Source organism: Micropterus salmoides, unplaced genomic scaffold, assembly GCF_014851395.1.
Source record: "Micropterus salmoides isolate LMB-PRFRI ecotype aquatic unplaced genomic scaffold, ASM1485139v1 Ms_hic_scaffold_10, whole genome shotgun sequence".
In the NCBI taxonomy this organism is placed as follows: domain Eukaryota; kingdom Metazoa; phylum Chordata; class Actinopteri; order Centrarchiformes; family Centrarchidae; genus Micropterus; species Micropterus salmoides.
Genome location: NW_024040041.1, coordinates 7,603,496 through 7,624,201, shown reverse-complemented (window position 1 = coordinate 7,624,201; position 20,706 = coordinate 7,603,496). Strand labels below are relative to the sequence as shown.

General features: G+C 41.5%; 1 protein-coding gene across 1 annotated transcript; it reads right to left on the bottom strand.

Moving 5' to 3' along the window:
• Positions 1-2,650: 2,650 nt before the first annotated feature.
• On the bottom strand, positions 2,651-5,898 carry nfil3-6 (nuclear factor, interleukin 3 regulated, member 6). Its single transcript, XM_038693526.1, has 2 exons — positions 5,651-5,898; positions 2,651-4,847 (listed from the first exon to the last, which is right to left on the bottom strand). The coding sequence occupies exon 2, from the start codon at positions 4,720-4,722 to the stop codon at positions 3,508-3,510; it is 1,215 nt and encodes a 404-aa protein (XP_038549454.1). The 5' UTR covers positions 4,723-4,847; positions 5,651-5,898; the 3' UTR covers positions 2,651-3,507.
• Between the last annotated feature and the right edge of the window lie 14,808 nt (positions 5,899-20,706).

The following is a 20,706-nucleotide window of genomic DNA, read 5'->3' as shown; positions in this document are numbered from 1 at the left end:
TAACCATATTGTGTAACTGAAGTGTGTGTTTTCAGTCATCTTGATCACAAGCAGGAGTGTGTGTCATGCTAGCAGCCACAAAGCATGGAAGGGGAACTATTTTGTCAGTGTCACTCCCCTGATCTTAATTGAAAAGCAGATATTGGAATAAGCTCAAATGGTTGAATGGCTCTCTATCACACAGACATGCTGTGTATCAGACTCTCCCCAGGAGGAAGTAACAAATGTATTTCGATTATTTGTTTTGGGCAGCTCCCATTTAGTTGGAGGAAAGCACAATTTAAGTTGCTCATGCGCGTAATGATTTGCAATGCAGACAATAGCAGCTGTGTAGTTTGGATTGTCATTGAGGCAAGTCCTCGTGTCAGATGTGCCATCTTCCTCCATCCTACTCCAGACACAAGGTCTGTTCAGTGTCTTGGTAAATGTGCAGTACAGTACAGAGTGTTTTAAGCTGGAAGAAAAGTGCCTGAATGTATGCCTTGAGGGCTGACGTCTGCTGCGGATGTGTTCACTCTCTCTTTTTATCTCCAAGGCTGTAGGCTACCATCTTTTGCATGGGAGTGAAAGGGGTGTGTGTAAATGTGAGGGCATGCTCAGAAAACCCTGTGCCCTGCGTTTTTCCTCCTTTTCATCATCATCATCATTTTCCCACAGAGATGCTAGGTATGTTCCACATTTCACCGTATTGCAGTAACATTTGAGCTTGGTGCATACAGTTGCATTAATTGCAGCAATTATCCCGCATAATTGGATTGTTTTGTTTCCTTGAAGTGTGTTAAGGACTTTTCACCTTTGATACCACAGTAATTATGTTCATGTGTTTGTCCACGCTCTGGTTTGTTGAATACACTCAATAACTGTCTGTCTTAATTAAGCTAAGTGACCAATTTTTTGTTGTTGTTGCTAGTTCTTGATTTGGTGTTATTGTTCTTTTATACACACTGTCAAAGTCTACAAATCAGCCCAGCTTTGTGAAGTTGCTACCACCATCTTTTTTTTTTTTTTTTCTGCCATTCATTCAGGTTCCACGTCACACCTACACCCTGGGACACTGCATTATCACAGGGTTACCCCAAATGTGGAGCTTCAAATTTGAACTGAATGTGGATCGCCTTCCTTTTCACCTCTTTGTTTCCTTCTTTAGCTGGAGGAGACAAACACCACTTAAGGAGCAGAGGCACTGGCTATGAACTTGGATCCCCCTCCCCCATAAAAAAAACACACACTCTCTCTCTCTGTCTCTGCATCACTCCCTCTCTTTTTGCAACCATCCTTATCCCCACCCTGCCCAACGTTTCCCCCCTTCCAGCTATGTCTGCAAGCGTTCCCATGGCAACTGTCGCACTGCCTGCCTAGCAACAGGCTTTATCCTTTCATTGGAAAATAAAGGGGGGAACAGGATGGGGGGTTGGGGGGTTGTGGGGATTGCGGTTTTTATATGGATGCATGGCTGTGGGTGAGGACGGTAGCGTAACAGCAGCATGTTGCAGTAGATTCATTAAATCAGACTCCCGTCCTCTCTCCCCTCCACACCTGCAGCGTCTGCCTCGCCTCTACCTTATTACCTTTCCATTTCACCACAGGCTGCTGCAATTTACTCACGGTCTATTTATACTCACAAAATGTTGCTAATCTTTTTTTATATTTTTTTGAGAAGAATTATAGCCATAATGAGTGTTTCTATTTTGAAATTATTGAAGGGTTACAAACAGGTCATATAATTACAGTATATATATGTATATATGTTCTTTGTCCCAATTTACCACAAAGGATATATGTATATATAGATTTCTCCTACTATCCCTCATCACCATGCCAACTAACTAACTAACTAACATGTAGGAACAATAATAATTGCAGTGATCCATAGCATGATTCATATCTTGTTGTAGATGTTGAAATGCAGAGTCTGGGGCCCCATGGAGATCCTGAAGGTATTGTCTTTGCTGCCACCTACTGACTCCAAAGTAGCATGATCCCCCTCCCCCCTACAAATTCCCATCTATAGCAAGTTCATGTGTAATGACGAACCACAAGAATCATTATCTAGTCTGAATGTGACTGCAAATTCATGCTGTCCATTCTTCATTGACACAAATCCCCTGGTTATGAATAAAGCTTCTTATGTTTGGAGGGTTTCTAATAGAACTGTTGAGTAATAGCAGACACACCCCCTGTCTCTGTCTCTGTCTGTCTGCAGGGACTGTGGGAGAGAAGACTGCCAAGTAACTCCTCTTTCCTCACTGCCTCCATTTGTCAGCACGTTTCAGCCAAGCCTTGCCGATGTCTTGTTCTGTCTTGTTTTATTTTCTAGTATGGGTTGTGCTCCAAAACCCTACGCTTCCATAATGCGACTCTGTAGTGCCCATACTTGCACCCCCCCCCACTTCCTCCAAAAGGCTCACTTCTTTCAAACTCAGCCACACAAGTTTGTAACAGAGGCTTTCTGTTAAAACATAAGTCTCAAGCTGCATGGTGAGGTAACCCTGATGACATCATTATGACATCGTCGGGGTAAATTATTTTTTCAAACTTTAGAGAGCCACCTCCAGAATGACAGAAGAATTCTTTAGTTTAAAACCAAACTTCAAGTGTAAAACTGTGATGTGCCCTTTTTGGGTTTTGAGTAATGATCAACTCACCACCATGATGTTTAAACTGTCAAATGTATTTATTTAGAATATGAAAATGTACAGAACATTACCTACAGATAACATGACAGTAATAAAATGTATACAAACTGGGCATGAACAGTACATGTTACAGTGTCTTTCAGAAAAGGATCTCCTTGCTATGACTGTGTGACACAGAACAAGTGCTGAAAAATCTAAAGTCTAATGGGTTTTGTGCGAGCAAACAGATTCAGAACAAACTTTTTTTCTTTTAGCCTTGAAGCCCAATGGAGGTTTTGTTGGAGGACTTATTTACTGTCTGTCTCTGCTTGTGTTTACAGCAGACCTGTCAGCGGTGGGAAACATGCTCGGTAAGTCATATCACACTGACCACAAAACTGCAAACACTTCCCACTTCTCAGTGTGTTAACAACCCGCTGGCTGACTTCCATCTGAACTGAATGTGGCTTCAGAACCACCAAAACCTCTTTTTTAATGGTGTGAGGTGGTGGAGTTAAGCTTGCATTGTCATGATGCGATGTAAACAGTTTTATGTTGGGTGTTATTAGTTATCACAGGGTGTGGGACAGAGAAAACTCTTACACACTTAACACTATTACAGATAAGACTCCCTGTCTGAGAAACATTGATTGGAGCTGAGTCTTTGTTGAACAGCGGCCTATGAGATGAATGTTTAGAGACATTTATTACAATATATTACAGTATTTGAAATAAAAACAACGCACTGTTGAAAGTTTGTTAGACGTGAGAGTTGAGTTTTATCAGTCTTTGTGAACTTCGGCATGGTCCGGCACTCCTGAATTTCAAGACTCGCATACAGCAAGACTTGTCTAGACATTGGCAAACAGTAACTGACTCACGGCGCTGGTCCTCAGTTGACTTTGGCCATGAGCTGCTGTGTAAAAAGCTTCTTCAGCTGTGCCACCTCCTCGCTCAGAGAGTTGAGCTGAGACTTCAGGTGAGTGTTCTCATGCTTATACTGGACCTCAGTTTGTCCCTGCGTCGAAGGAGGCTGGAGGATGTAGCTTGCTGCTGATGCGTTGTATTGAGGAGACTGCCTCCCCCTCCTGCCTTCCTCCCCCTCCAGCTGCTGGAGCCATGTGCCAGTGCAGTGCCCTGCACCCATTTCACCCCCACTCAGTCCTTTAGGGGCTTCTCTCAGACCTTCCCGTCCTGCCGTGGATGGCGTGGGGCTGCGTCTGGCGCTGTTGTTGTCCCCTGCCGCTTCACCTGCGTCTCCGCTGCTGGACGTCTTGAAACGTAGCTTGTAGGGAAGGTTTTTCATCCCCTCAGCTTGGTCCAACTTCGGTCCTGCAGTGTGGTGGGCATCGGCAGGGGAGTGGTGGAGGTCATAGCTCAGCTCCTCTGCTCTGTGGGGAGATAATTTCCCATGGTCGCTCAGCCGGTCTTCAAAAAAGATAGGACTGCCCACGCTGGACCCACCTGGCGTAGAGAACCCTGAATCCTCCGACATGTTACCAGCATCCCTGGAGCCTCTGGTGTTCAACTGGCATGTCTGGTTGCTGGGATGTGAGGCTGAGGAACTGGGGCCTCCATCCCCTCTGTGGAGATAATACTGAGGAGTCAAGGTTTGAGCAGTGTGGTGAGGAGCAGTAGTGAGGGGCAGAATAGGGGTGTTGGAGGGGTCTTTGACCATGCCAAAACGGAACTTCAGAGCCAACAGCTCCGCCCTGAGACGAGCATTTTCCTCCAGCAGAGCCAGGACGCGGCTCTCCAGGACCATATCGTTCACACGTCTCTTCTCTCGTGAGCGTTTAGCTGCCTCGTTGTTCTTCCTCCTCTTGTCCCAGTAGCCCTCATCCTTTTTGTCAAGAGGGATGAACTCACGCTTGCGTCGGATGCTGGAAGAAGGACTCTCTTTGCGCTTGACAGAAGAGGTGCGGCCCAGTAGGGAACGTGCCAACAAACTGCTGGAGGTCAGGATGGACACAGCTTCATCTGTGAAGGACAGAGGACCTGCTCCTGCTCCTCCTCCACCTGGTGTCACTGCTGTAGGTGAGTCAAGAGCCTGGAGCACAGCCACATCCTGCTGCCCCCTCATCTGCTCGGACTCCTCCTCAAACATCACGTCTGTCAAGGGTCGAATGAGTCTTCCCTGGTTGCCAAGAGTGGAGGGTGCTGCTGTGTGGTGCCGAGTGCTCGCTGTGCTCTCAGGATCTATGGGACGTGAGGATGCAGCAACAGTGCCACCTAGTGATCAAAGTGAAACAAGAACAGGGATTTAGTGGTTACGCAAGAGCCATTACAACACAATATTATGTAACCCCATTACATCTGTCCAATAAAACTGGAGCGACTTGTACCATAACCTTGCAGTCAAGCCTCATTATACGTTCAATATGGGCCAATGCTAATCAGCCATACCAGACTTTTGGCATTACTATAAGCACACAGCACCCGTGTTAAACACAAGATGGAATAATCCTTGTGTGCAATGTGAAACTAACCTGTTAAAATTGATGTGTGTGTGTATGTATATGTATATGTATATATATATATCTCATCTTTCTTAAGGCCAATTAAGTCTTTCGGTTTCCGGTCAGACTGTTTTACTTGCCTCATGCAGCACTGACCCACATGTCTGACAGGGACATGCTGATCTTATTTTGGTTGATTTTAATTATCCGTGCCGGCTTGACTCCACTGTTCTTCACACTCAGCAGTATCACTGGCATTTTAGTTTTATTAGGCTAGTTAATCAATTTGGATTTACAGGTAACTGAATGACTGTTGTTCTTCTAAACAAGTTGCAACTTCTGTCTTGGTGTAGCCCACTCAATTTGGCCTACATAAAAGTAAAACGTTTTTTTGTTGTTGTATAGACCTATAGTGAATTGCTCTTAAAAGTTACATTCGCGAATAAAATGTTGGAGTAAGTTTTTCCCCCTAATCAGCTTGTTTTATTTAGCGAAATGACACTCAAGTGAAATTAAAAAAATACTTTCAAAAATAATCCTAAATGCGGAAAACTCCATTTAAAGAAATAAAATTACCTCTGCAGAATGATCAGTTTTGTCCGTCGGTGCGGCGTCTCTAAACGTCTTGATGTCCTGTTCAGGAAGAAGCGCTTTTCTCTGCCTCCCTCTCCTTGTTAACACTGCAGATCCACTCACCGCTGTTACTTAATATTACCATCGGCGTGGCGCACCTTCACTCTGCTCCACTTGGAATACCGCAGCTCCTATTTGTAAGGTTGAGTTCAGCTCAGGACGGTCCCTATCCTCGCTTGAACCAGCGGGGCCCCTTTTTGTGTGTGTTTCTGAGACCGCCTCCCTCTGTGACCCCCCCCTCCCCTCCCCTCCCCTCTTCTTGCTCCGCCGTCCAGCGGAGAGCTCCTATCAGCTTTCACATAACATAGCAATTCAGGCATCATCATCATCACCATCATCGTCATCTGACCTCCGTCGCCCCGCCCCCTCTGACAGGATAATCTCATAACAATTAGGTAACGTTGCGCCTCTTTTTCTCTGCCTGACATAAACAGGCAGTTGCTGTGAGTCAGTCCTACAAGATTAAGTACATAAGTAGCTAAGAATATAAATCACAGTTTTTAGTGGTGTGATTACAGCGCTTCATATAATGTCCTGGTTGGAGTCCTTGTGACGCAGGCCCCCCTTTACCAGCTCTGACAACATAGGCTACCTATTGTGAGTTGAACAAATAAATAAGTTACAACAAACAGTTGCCTTTGTGATATTGGTTAAAGTAAAAAACAGAGAAGGAGGCTACCGGAGCGGTTCGGATGGGCCAGACCGCTCAGACACCCAAGGGCGATTTTGAGCATCTGACCAAGAGGAAAGGATAACTGGGGAGATAACTGTGGAGTCTACAAGGAAGCCGTTCTCAGCCTTGATACTCAGGTTCTCACAGGAGCGGAGTAGGCATAAGACAAAACAACGTCACAGATGTTCATTATAGCTATAACACTGGGAAGCATAGGAGACAGTAAGATGAATATAAGTAGCCTGCATAAAGTAAATTATAGGATTATCAGAGTGCATAGTTAAAATCAGCTTCTTCTGCCTGTTATTGGAGTTTTATGGCAGTTTGTTTGAAAGATAAGATGTAAGGGAGTTTGACATTGTTTTTCAAAGATTTTGTTCAACAAATGTGCAAGCAAAGTTTGTAGCAAAGGGTTGAGTTACCTCTTTAACACGTTTTACATATTGGGTTTTAATAAGGTCAGAAGGAAAGGAAAAGCTGAAAGGAAAACTTGGTTGATTTTGCAGTTACTATTTTACATAATCATCACAAGCAGCAGTGGGGTCTGTGGGACCGCAAACAATAAGGAAGTAAAGCCAATGTCAACAATACACAGAGGTTAATGTACAAAACAGTCCAGCTACAACCTCTTAATTAAATAAGTGAATGCTGATCACATTGTGATCCCTTCCTCCAGGGCACGAGGGGCCCACAAAGTCCCCCCCGTTTACTGCATGCTTATTGTTTCTGGGAACTTGACTAAATGCAATTTGTCGGAGAATTTGCCACACTAAAGTACAACATCAACTAAAATGTCTAGCATTGCTAGCTAAGTTTGTGGGCTTGTCTTGTAGAATTATATGGAATTATATGAGCTTTGCTGTTTCAGTTGGCAGTGTGCTCACATGATGCATATTCCTAATAAACACATGTAATACCACAAATTATTCCAGCATAGGATTACTTGTTACACAGGAACTTTTAGGTGACAGGGTTGCATTGCTCAGAGATTGCTCAGTGGGCAGTAGGTGGGGAGCTGAAAAACACATTTTTGCCCTTGGGCCCCCTAACTGGGTTAAGCCGGTAATGTCACAAGCAGGTTTTAGGGCTTCTGAAGATATGCAGGTGTCTCATTGCAACACTGCCTCCATTTCCCCATAGTTTACTCCAAGAATTCACAGTGATATCAGTTCCTTTCTAGGAAATTATTAGGAAACCGCAGGGACTTTAAGTTGTGTTTTCAAGGCAACGCAAAGATACAGTGAGGCCAGACAGTCGCTTCCTGGAACGCTGGTGCTTAAATATCAACCCCTGCAAAATGATGTAATACTTAAATAGATACATACACAATAGTTCACAGCACATAATAATGCATAATGCAACATGTTGAATTACAAATCTTTATCTACAGTAACTAATATCCTGTGCATTACACAACATCTGACTCATTGTTGCCCCTGTGTGTTACTAGTCTTCTGTAGTGCCTTTGAGTGTGTGTGTGTGTGTGTGTGTGTGTGTGTGTGTGTGTTTGCTGGCTTCGTGTGCCAAGTGTGAGATCAGGACGAGGTCTTCGGGCGAAAGCCTTGTGTGACCTCTGTTTTTTTTAGTAAACACTTGCTGCGTCTGTGTGCGTACAGGAGACAATGAACTGCATGTACTGTATCATATCACATAAACCCCCTGAGCAAACATGCTGAAGTTTACAGAGAGATACACTCTGAGCCCCTTGACCCTCACTGTTTCATCACCTTTGGTTTCTGATAGTCCCAGGACAGCAGCTGCACCAAACAAGACTTACTGTTAATGTGGAATATTCTACACAAATGTTGCATCACAGAAAACACGCTTTCTGGGTTTGGTTAAATGATATGACTTGTAAGGCAAATTTATTGTAAGGTGTTGTTGTCTGTAATGACAGCAATACAAGGCTGTTTGACTATGTCTTTGTAACGCTAACAGTTCAGTTAAAAAAATGCTTTTGAACATTCAAGGAATAGAACGAAATGATGGGAAATCCAATACACAGAAAATTTGTTGGGTTTAATCCAAACAAAAACTGAGCTGGATTATGTTGCCTGCGGACAGAGCCAGGTTAGCTGTTCCTTGAAACATATAGATTTGAATTAGTAGTCCTGCTTACAAATATCACCCACTCGTGTGAGTCATTTGGAAAATCAACGATTTACCAAGAAACAGGAAGTTGTTATAACTTCAATACACATGCTCACATCTGTTCCAAATTTGAAATGGATAATAAGAGTCCTGCCCTGAACACGTCCATCTGCCATCATTCACTCAAAGTCATATCACCACCTGCTGGCAACAGGAAATGTCACTTTTTACGCTACAACGTACTACTCCTGGCAGGTTTGGCCATATCAACTTCAAATCTGTCCCAAAAAAACCATAACACATTGACGATGCCGTGTTGTAAAAACTTGTGAGTTTTCGGTTAACTGTGTGGGAGTGGCGTGGCGGCGGCATGGTGGCAAAGTTCCATGCTTTGCCATGACACAGAAAATTGTTGAGTGTTGCTACTCAGTTTAATAAGAGTCCCTCCCTGAACACATGTACATGGCAATTTCACACATAGTCATAGCGCCACCCGCAGGCAACAGGAAGTGACCTTTAATGAAGCAGCCCCCGTGGCACGTTTCACCTACATGTATGAAATTTATTTGGCACATGTATCATGTCCAGGCGTACCAAAAAGTCTCTTGGAGTGATGTCCTAAACCCAACAGGAAGTCGGCCATTTTGAATTTTGTGGTCATTTTTGGATGATTTACACATTAGTCAGACTGACTTCAGATTTGTGCTGTGCAGTCTAAACCCTTTGATGATTAAAAGTTGTACAAACGGTGAGTTTTCGTGGCGTCCAAAATCTATGATTCGCCATAAAACAGGAAGTTGTTGTGACTCAGTCTACATGCTCACATCTGCACCAAAAATGGAATGCACTATAAGAGTCATCCACATGCCAATATTCACTCAAAGTCATAGCGCCACCTGCTGGCAACAGGAAATGACATATTTTATGCTGTGATTTACTACTCCTAGCAGGTTGGACAAACCCATAACACATTGATGAAGCCATGTTGTAAAACTTGTGACTTGCAGTTAAGGGCGTGGCGGTGGCGTGGCGGTGAAGTTCCATGCTTCGCCATGACACAGGAAGTCGTCCTAACTTAACTGTACATGCTGAAATCTGTACCAATCTTTGCATGCTTGATAACTGTCCTGCAATACATCCACACGGCAATATTCATTTGCGTAGCGCCAAGTGCTCTGCGGCGCCACAAAGGAGACATAGGAAGTGACGTATAACACCTTCATGCAGCTTCCGAAGCGCATAGGCCGTGCTGGCAGAGCTCCAGAATCTGCAACGCGGCTGTCTCACAGCTCAACGTGCTACAAGTGCGAGGGCCCGCCCAATGCTGCTTGAAATGTAAGATATTTCTGTATTTGTTTGTTTTTGCCCAAAATATACCTTATTCCATTTACTGGGCACAATAGAGTGCATATGACAGTGGGTTTGTAGCCTCACTGAGTGCAGAGGAGGGAGGAGATTTAAGGTGGGCTGCATCAGATTCTCTGTTCACTTTATGGACTGTACAAAATTTGCGCTCACAACATTACACCATCCATGAATGCTGCTTCAACTGCATGCAATGATGTGTCACTCAGGCGTTATGAACTTCCAAGCTCAATAAAATGGATCCCTGGCACAAACAGCAAGCAAACCGTGTGCTGATAGTTGCATTAAAAGGGAGTAGGCCAATCTACTGGCCGGGCTACTGCTCTCCTTTGCAACGAGGGAATGAGATGAGATCCACGCCTTCTGAGTTGTCAAAAAAACACCTGAGAACAGTCACCTGAGAGTGACGCCTAAGGAGGACCCTCTCTGGGAGGTCAGTTGTTGACTGTCCACATGCCTTATGAATCTCTACTGTAGAATAACGTTACTGACGTACGTTACTACTCATTTAACCTTCCTAACATTGACTGACCAAACAGCAGTTGCTATAGCTGTAAAGACCAAAACCACATTCATTTGCACACATGCACGCACGCACGCATGCACACAAGCAAACACCGCTCTGTTTCTGTATCTCATAATTCTAGGTGAGTTGTTCTCTATATCTTATGCTAAAATCCACTGTAAATCCACATTGTAAAGCGGATATTAAAAGTGTTTTTTCCCCTGATGAGTTTTTATCCCTGTACCTTAAGAAAAGACAGTTCTGTCAGTTACATCTACAATGTATCTATAAATTAATGTGTTATTATTGGGAATTTCTGGCTCTTTTTCATTTAACTTCAATGTGAAGATGTAAGAAATTCCATGTTTACTGCTCCGAGATAGCCATTTTAAATGTTTAATCACTTGCTACAGCTGTAACTTAGTCACGTGATGAACGGACAAGTAAGTCGGGGGAAAAAAACCCCTGAGGGTTTGATAAGATAGTTAATTATTGTATTGCTCGTATAGATGCAAGTATAGTGCATACATTTAATACAAGAACAACTCACAAAATCACAACGTCCGTTTGATGCAACAGGAAGTGGGTTACACCATACATCTGTTCAGCTTTTGAAATATGTCTATGTAACGCATCTACTTGAGAAAGTGGTTTTGCCTTAAACTTCTTTGGAAATTCACAAAAAAAATGATTTTCTAAGAGGATCTTAGCAAACCATTTGTCTCCAAGGTGAAGCAAAAAAACAAAGTGTCACAAAATGACACAAATAAGATGTTAAAAGACCTAAATTCAGATAAAGTAGATTCTGTGGTTACTGGATTCTTTTATCTGTAAAGTGAGAGTAAAAACTTCAGCATCATCGCATTGACAGTTTTGTTTTCTTTCCTCATAGTACATTACCCAATACAAGCGCTGCAGTCGACTGACTTAGAAGGAAAACAACATAAAGAGAGGAGGAACCATATGAGTTCAACAAGTTCGAGGAGAATTCTTGACATTCTAGCAGAGCCTGTTATGGAACAGCTCACCTTGTTGCTTTGACCTACAGGGAAAAGAGGTCACATAACGCTGTAAACAGAGCACGGTGCCTCAACTGAAAAACATCTCATGCCTCAGGGAAGCTTGCAAATGTTTACAGGGGGACTATAAGTCACACTGACTGCCTGAAACATGTAAACTGAACAGCATACACGAAATAAAACACAGCCTTGAAAATAAACGAGTTAAACCGTAACAATGAAAGAGTCACATTCAGCTGTTACCCAGTGACCAGACATCCTGGTTTGCCAGGGATTGTCCCGGTTTCAAGCTAGGTGTCCCGAGTCCTTGCAAATATTTGTAAAACATTAAAATGTCCTGGTTTTCAAAAAATATAAATCATAATTATAATATTATACTTGTTTTCAGCGCTTACATAAATGTTTATTATGTTCTGTCCCAATCATTATTACCTAGCCCAATATAAAAAACATAAACAATGCACCACATGTCTGAATTCAACACTGATTTGTTTGAAAAAACTGTAATTTTACCTCTTTGGTCAACCGCTTTGTGACTTTGGTGTTTTTATCCCTTTAAAATGTCCCTCTAAACGACAGAGGCAGCGGTAGACCAGCAACTCCTGTGTTCTGCAAGGTAAAATTCCTTTTTTTGTCAATGGAGTCTGGAGGCTTTGATGAGAGCGATTAAGCAACTGTTCTCGATCTTACTCTTTAAAAACAGGTGTATTTCTGTAGAGATCCTTTGCATAATGTTGTCAAACACTTGTAATAACAATCTGAGCCTGTCAGTGGCAAAAACAAGCACTTTAGTGAACGCACTTTGACGAGGCACAATTGCCCGCAAAGGTTACATTGCAGCCCTCTTTCAATGCTGCTCAATACTTGACGAATTTCAAAAAGAATTTGTCCCCAATAGTCACAGACACAAAAACATGGAAAGTTAATACCAAAATACCATAGTTACCCTTTACATATATGTTCCTAATAATTAGTGCTGAATTACACTCAACAAAATTATAAACGCAACACTTTTGTTTTCACCCCCATTCATCATGAGCTGAACTCAAAGATCTAAGACATTCTCTATGTACACAAAAGACATATTTCTCTCAAATATTGTTCACAAATCTGTGTGTTAGTCCTTTGCCTTGACATATCAAGATGCTGATCAGACAGCATGGGTATTGCATAGGTGTGCCTTAGGCTGGCCACAATAAAAGGCCAATCAAAAATCCGCGGAGTACATGAATGCACTATGAATAGCTGGCTGCAATTTGAAACCATCACCACTAGATGGCACTAAAACTCGAACCTTTAAGTTAAATAACATTTTGTAAATGACTTATGTCATGTGTCTAAAATTACTTACATGACGGGACTTATGCAATGTACTTATTTCAGCCCAAACTATGATCTTTTCCTAAAACTAAGTAAGCAGTTTTGTTGCCTAAACCTAATCAAACTACAACCTTTTTTACAACGTTTTTCATGTGTTAAATAAAATTTTACGTAACCTACTGAAAGTCAGATTAGCCTGTTGCTGGACTGGTACTTGCCAATGCTCGAAACGGTCATATTTGTTGTTGTACTTTCGAACGGACATATATGTCATTTTGGGAAACTTGACAATCGACTTATCTTATCGTTTAAATATGAAGAAGTGTTGCCCATGCAGTATCAACAGTAATAGTTCTCTGTTTTTTGATAATTTGTGGTGGTAGCAGTACTGTGAATTTATTTTAATGATGCTTGTAGAACAATGGTAACAGTTGTTTCCCAGAGGAAAGCTCTAAAAGCCTGGCAGTACACACATGAACATTTATAAACTGCATTCAGAATGATATTCCCCAGCCTCAGACAGCATCATCTTTCTTCATAATTTATCTGCTCCAGGTTGGATTCTGTCTGCAACAGTGGTGGGCAGCAGCATGGATATAAATATCCGTGCCCTGTTCTTGCCAAGTGGGTGGCACAGACAAGACTCACTGCAAGACTGTTTACATCAGCTGACCAGCTTTACAAAAACAGGCACCCGGAGTCAGACAGATGAACTGGGAGGTGTTAGGCAAAGTTGACGGGCAAAGGCATGTTACATAAAGTGCCCTGCAGGAGCTGGTGGGGACAAGCTTAAAATACACTCTGAACCAGGCCTCACGGGAAGTCCGGAGAGGAGGACAAGGGAAGGAGGAGGCTGTCACTCTGTGGATGCAGTTAGCTGTTAGAGGAAGAAGGTAACACCGATGGCTATTGATCATCTTCAGCTGACTGTCACCTGTCAGCACTACTCTCTCTGTTTTATTTTATTTCTAGGCACATTTTTGAATGTTCCTCTTCTGTTTCCTCCCCTGTGCAGCATCCTTACATGCCCTTGCTGCCTCTGAACTTTAATTGCGGTCTGACGTTGTTTAAGAAAAGCCTTTGCTCATGTTTGCTCCATTATGGCTCAGAAGAAAATCCCTCTGCAGTGACACAGTGTTCTACGGAAGTGTGCCGCACCACCACCGTCTCATCTAAGGACATGGCAGCTTGGCCTCATTTCACCTGCTACATAACGTTATATAATGTGATAACACTTTATTCAGCCGGCATTATGAAAGCTAAAAGGAGCTGTTGTCTACACTCACAGCAATATTAGATATGAACAAATACAAATGGAGGATCATAATTAACACGTGTTTTTCTGACCCTGGCACATGTTTATCACATCAAATTAAATTCTGCTTAGCCATTTACCCTCCCTCTTTTTCTTTATCTTTGATCTGCTCCATCTCTTTGTACAATTACACAAACACATTGCATTATATACACACTGCTGTCGTGACATATTTTGCCAATTTTTACATCAACTGTCACAATCAAAGTGCCTGTAGCATTGCCCGTAAAGAAACAGATTTTGTTTTGAAAATATGCCTTGCGTTTTCTTGCTGAGATTTAGATGAGAAGACTGATACCACTCTGGTTTCTAAATGTGATGCTGCAACCATCAGTAGCTCAGCTAACAATTACTGGAACAATTCTGGTTTTGTATGGATAAAACAAACAAGATATAGCATGCTAAATAGTGATCTTTACAGGTGCTAGTAGGCAGATTTGTGTTATTTTTGGACAAAGCTACCTGTTTCCCCCTATGTCCAGTTTTTAAACCAAGCTAAGCAAACTGGTATCAATGTTCTCATCCAACTGTTAGCGAGAAAGCGAAGCAGTGTATTTCTTTAAACTGTTCATTTAAATGTCAAGTACTTTCAAATTTATATTGAAAATATATAAGAATTCCACATACAACCAAATTTAGCTGTCTTGATCATTACTTTTCATGTGGCTGGTGACTAAGAAAAATGCAGAGAGCCATACACATATTATGACTCACTGCTCCCCTGAGACATGTATGCAGAAACACATTTATGTAACAGCTTTTCTATACCACAGACATACCTCTATCCAAGGCTCATACACATGAGAGATGTATTGCGGTATCTATAAATAGGCCATGACTCAGTTTGACTTGGGGGGCTGTTTCATAACAAGCAGAGCGTGTGTGTCTGAGCGCATATATGTTTATTGATAATTTGTTGTCAGTGCAGTCGTTTATATGTGCTCTCCCACCAAATGTTTCAGCCATTCCTCAGCTCACTGCCTCAGTCATGACCTCAGTCTCCTCCAAACTCCACCAGCCAGTTGATGTTTTCTTTATCTGGGAAACCACAAGCAGGTTACCTCTCCAACACCATGTCAACACAGACCCTGCTGTATGCTCTGTAATCACACAAACATTTCAGCATCATTTGAGTGCTTGCCCCTGACACACATTAGAGGGAAAACATTTGGAAAGGCACTCAGACCGATTGTGAGTCAGAAGCCAAGAGTCTTAGACTCGCTTTCCTCCTCATGCTTCTATTCTTGGGCTCTGTAATACGTCACGCTGTTTCCAAAGCAACCACTTTTGATCGTTTGGGGCGGGGAGGTGGGGGTGGGGTGGCTTATGAAATGCTCATAAAACAAATTACATATATTGGAAGGGACGTGTCTCGGGAGAATATGGGGGGATTAATCAAAATAATCTGCACCACATGCCCACAGCTGTAGAAAGAATAGCTAAATTGACAAGGTTTCATTTCAAAAACACTGTGATCGAGCACATATAAGGTTTCTTTCTGCAACAGAATGTCTCCTCAGATCTGTCATAATAACTGTCACCAGGGCAGGCTCGAGCTGTATCCTGAGGTGGTCTAGAGGAGAAGGAGCCATGTGACATAATGATGACAAGTTTGTTTAGTTTTCTTCTGTTGACCCAGAATTCAAAGCAGCCACAGCACACTCCAGCCGGCTGTTCTCCCTGTTGTGTCCTATATGTTTATTACAGTCAGTAATGATGTTATAAAGCCAGAGATTTGTGTTTGTTTTCAAATATGAATAATGTAAAACATTAAAAATAGCAAACTATATCAAAGTTATTGTGGTGTGGAAGGGACCTGGCTGCCACTTAATAAGAATATATATAAATTAGATGACATCTACATTTATTCATTTAGCTGATGCTTTTATCCAAAGCGAATTACAGTGGCTATGTAAGTCAGAGGTGGCATGCCTCTGGAGCAACTAAGGGTTAAGTGTCTTGCTCAGGGACACGTTGGTGGATGTGTCACAGTGGGGAATTGAACCCAGGAGGTCTCTCACACCCACGGCATGTGTCTGGTCCACTGCCCCATCACCGCCCCAAGATGAGAAGATGTTTTAGCCTGATATGTAGGATGGTTAAATCAATTACACGTAGCCTACATGATGTTTGAGTTGCATGGCAACCCAACCCAAAAACCCCACCCTTACCCCCGAATAATGTTCAAAAGATTCAAACATTCATAAGATGTAAAACTGCAGTGCAGCCAAAGCAATAAAAGCAAGTTTATAAAACTGTATTTTGAGCAAAGATTTAAAAGGAGATTTGGCAAGTCACATGGGGCTTTTTTGGACAGAGTGTTTGATTGTCCACATCACTGGAAATTTACTGCAACTGCACAATGTTATCAGCGCCATCAGTTATTTAAGATAACTCTGTGTACACTCAATAAACAACATTCATCCCAGAAGCTGCTGTTTTGTAAACACACCATCTATCTCACTCAGGCTCTGATTTACATTGCTGTCATAGTTAACTTCAGTTCATAACAAAAACAGATATAAATCCCAGCGTAAGGAGGAGTTATGGTGTTGGAGGTACATAACATATTTCATTAGGTGTCAAGTGGGCTTAAAGGTTATGTAGAAAGGGACTGGGGCAATTAAATTGTTCCATTTGGGAACAAAGTGTTTAGAGGAGGAGTGCGTGGCTATAGTTGGTTATGTAAAGCATGCTGTGCAGTTGCATAATCTGTTCATAATCAGAGGTAGTACTGATATAGATGGCCCAGTTTCCACCTTGGTCACTCCAGCATGACAGTGGCACAGTGTCCTGAGTGCTCAGGTTCACCCGAGGCAGCATTGGCAGAGGGTTTGTTGGACTTCAGCCATCACAGCAGTGCTCGAATGTAATTTCTCATAAAGAGACAATTAATGCTCCATGTTTTGTTTTTGTTGTATTCGTTTTACAGCACGAATATGGACAGATGTTGAAGTTGTTTCTGGCGTGAGTCATAATTTATTTTTTTGATAATCTTTCCGGTCTCTGAAACTTATTGCCATGACACTACACAGCATACACACCATAGTACAACCCCTCTAAACCATGTCACACAGATTATATCCAAAGAAGACATGCAACATTAGAAACAATGTCGTTACATCTCCTTATCCTGCCCAACCTCTTTATGTGTATAATCCCTCAGTGTGCCAAATTACACTGGATATTCATGGTCCCATTTTTGTTTTTCTTCCTTCAATTAATCTGTATTTCAAATGGTGCTTCTTTGGATCTTGGCTCATAATCAACAGATTGAGACTTTTTCTTCAGATGTATGATGCATATTTACCAAAATGTAAACAAACAGGCCAGAAGCAAAAACAAAACACAGGTACAGATTGTTTTAAAGTCAACATCAGTTTCCACCAGATTTGTTGTGCAGTGCAACGGTATAACGGTGTAACACCCATTACATGCATCTGTGGACGAGTATAATTCCAGCATAACTGATGTGTTTGGCAAACGTAACAGTATCTCCGGTAATGATGACTGCGGTTACTAGAGTGTAAACTCTCAATTCCAGTAAAAAGTAAAGAGTTAACCTAAACTCTGATAGCGTCCAGGACCAGCTTCCACAGAGGAAGGAAAAAGTTGGATTTAATAGTCAGGAATGTGGCTTATTTTATGTAACTCACGTGGGGTTACAGGTTGCTTACAAAACTGTGAGAAGTTGCTAAGGAACGAATCAGGAACAACCTGATAATTAATTTATTGTAGTAGTAGTGCAAGTAAACCTTGGGGTTTGTTAGAAAACGTATACCTTCGCTTATTGAAATTTTTTTTTTTGTTTGTATAATGTGTAACACAACATCTTCCACTTTTTCCCCCTGTTCAGAGCAGCATCTGTAGTACTTTGAGGGATATTTAGAAAGCTTTGACAGGATAAATTTGACTGGCTGTTCCTTTATTTTGTATGCTGTCCAAAAATGTCTTCTTCTCTACATCTTTATTATTATTATTATTATTATTATTGTTAGTAGTAGTAATAGTATTATCTTGCTACCACGGTCTTTATAAAAGAAAAAGCAGAATTTAATATATGAGGCAAGCCTTGCGTTTCATAACATGAAATGGATCTTGTTGCATCAGCCCCATGCTCTTATGACCAACTAAAGTCTGGTTTCCTGAAATCCCTTTTGCTCAAAGCGTACAGCATCTCCTTGTCAAATCCACTTTGAAAACATTACTATGAACACAACAGAACATAGATGATAGAGGCATAGGGATCCTGCAGATAAGTCTGGCAGGATGGTCAAGCAGTTTCTGGAGAGTTTCTGCTGATGCTACATGCAGACTCATTTCTAAATATTAACATTCTCTCACAGCCGCAAATGTGTCATCAAACAGGCATTAAAAAATGTGTCTTAAATTTCAGCAATATGGTGCCTCATTTATGCTCATGACATGAAAGTTAGGCCAGTCATAGGAACCTAGGGTAAAACAATCCACACTAAGGAACACAATTTCTTTTTAATAAGTCACTATAATCCCAATACAGGAACCATTCAGCATTTTTCCCGTATTCATGTAACTTGATATATGCTGTGATGCAATAAGATTTAATCCCATTTGCGAGAAATCTTTTCATTTGTTTTATATTTTCGCAGCAAACACATTAGTATGGTTATGATTGTTTTATTATCCTTTACAAAAGCAAAGAAGGAACCTTAAAGGCCGTTGCACTGTCTACAGTTTGCATGTATCTATCTAACTACTAATCTGTTGACAACAACCTTGAAATTTCAAGCATTTTTGTTCTAGACTTAATTCCCAACACAGACCCCACCACGCTGAAAGCTTCGAGAGTGGGTTCCCATGGGAGGCTTCCTTTTTTGGTTTAACATTCACCGAAGACATGATCTTCACTTTTATGTAATGCCGAATGCATCCTAATCCCAGCGGTGTTCCACTGTCATTCCTTTAAATCCTAAAATAGATTTGGGAGGCAGTTCAGCAGAAGCCACTAGAGAGGCAAACCATGCATGCAAAAAGGGCTATGAACATTTGGCTAAAAGAGCTTAACCCAAAGTGAACTGTTCCCCTGATGCTCGAAGCCAACTGCCCAGGCCAGCAGCCAAGGGCTGGAAGAACATTTTAAAAGATCAGAATCTTGTCTCTGCAACCTTAAACCACCCTGCTCATCTGACTACTCACACTGTTAGCAACTTTGTATTTTCCTGGATTATTACACAAATTGCATACTTCCGAGCTACTAGAAGCTACTGTATATGTTATGCAATGTCAGGCTTTTGCAATTCACATGACACGGCAAAGCCTGCAGGCAGAGTTTTAATTTTTGACATGGTCCATGTCTTTCTTACACCCTGTCGCCCTCATTACGAAAGCAGTGCAAAGTAACTAATTACATCTAATAATTATCCTTATTAACTGTGTACTTTCTAAAAGCATCAATTGTACTGTCATTGAAGCAGATTGTATAGCAGATACATTTTAAATACAACTATTCACATGAAATGTTTTTACATTTTCAAATAGCCCCTGTTATTCTGAAAAAGATACAGTCTAATGAATCTGTATTCAAAGCTAATATGAGACTTTGAGGAGCACATAAATGGAAGTAGTGCAAAAACAAAGTCTAGTCAAGTGAGTACTTTGAGTATAATGTTTTTCTCTCTTTATCCTGACACTGTATAGCTTCTGTGAAACTGGCACAATGTGTGTCTTTACAATTCAAATGCAGAAGGAAATGGTTAATTTTCTTAAGTTCCTCAAACATTTATTTCGAGAGAAAACCATTCTACATTCCAGAAAATAAGCGATGACAACAACCCAGAAGCTTTTGAAAAGAAATAACACAAGGCAAAGAGACAAAGAGTTGTTCACGGCATGTAACAATCACACTCATCATCTTATCATGCACGACTTCTTTATATTATTGTTAACTGTTGTAATGTGGGATCATGGAATCAGACAATTGAGTTTTCATCCAGCAGAAAGAAAGAGCGAGAGGAGGAGGAGGAGGGAAGAGGGAAAGCGAATAGAAGGGTTTGTTGAGAACAATGGCTCAACTAAGCAGGGCCATCTGAGGTCTGTTTATTCTGTCCTTACATCATGCTCCCACTACCCAATGTTTATTCATTCATTTCACTTCAGTTATTCAAGAAGAAGAACGAGCAATAAGTATTTCTACTTGGTAGTGGCAGAAACTAGATGTTTCAATCATGTATCTATTATTTTTAGCTAATGGCATAACAGTAAGTGACAATTACATTGTGTGAAGACAAAACTAATATATATCTATACAATCAACAATTAGGAGTCACTGTATTGAAAAACAGTAATGAATGTGTGACTTTCCAACAAAATCCTGTCTGATATACTGCATACTGCTGTTACAAACTGAGAATTAGCTGTTAATTAGCCTGATCAGCTGGTCAGTAATCCATACAAACACACAAACACACATTATAGATAAGCGTGTGCTCCTGCACATGCTCAAACTATTGCGCTAGCACTCTGCCTTGGTCAAAACAGAGACCAAAACACTGGAGACAGCATCACACAAAATGCTAGAAACTCACGTAAATTCCCGCCGCAACGTTACAGTAATATTTTTATCAGTTTGACATTGAACTAATGCACTTTAGTTTAACGGACCATATTAAACGTAGGTTACAGTGATCGAGACAGGTGGAAAAGCCGTGTACCTGAATATCTGTAAAATGACAA

Coding starts and splice junctions, on each gene's coding strand:
- nfil3-6 (XM_038693526.1), bottom strand. CDS start 4,722: ATGTTTGAGGAGGAGTCCGAGCAGATGAGGGGGCAGCAGGATGTGGCT.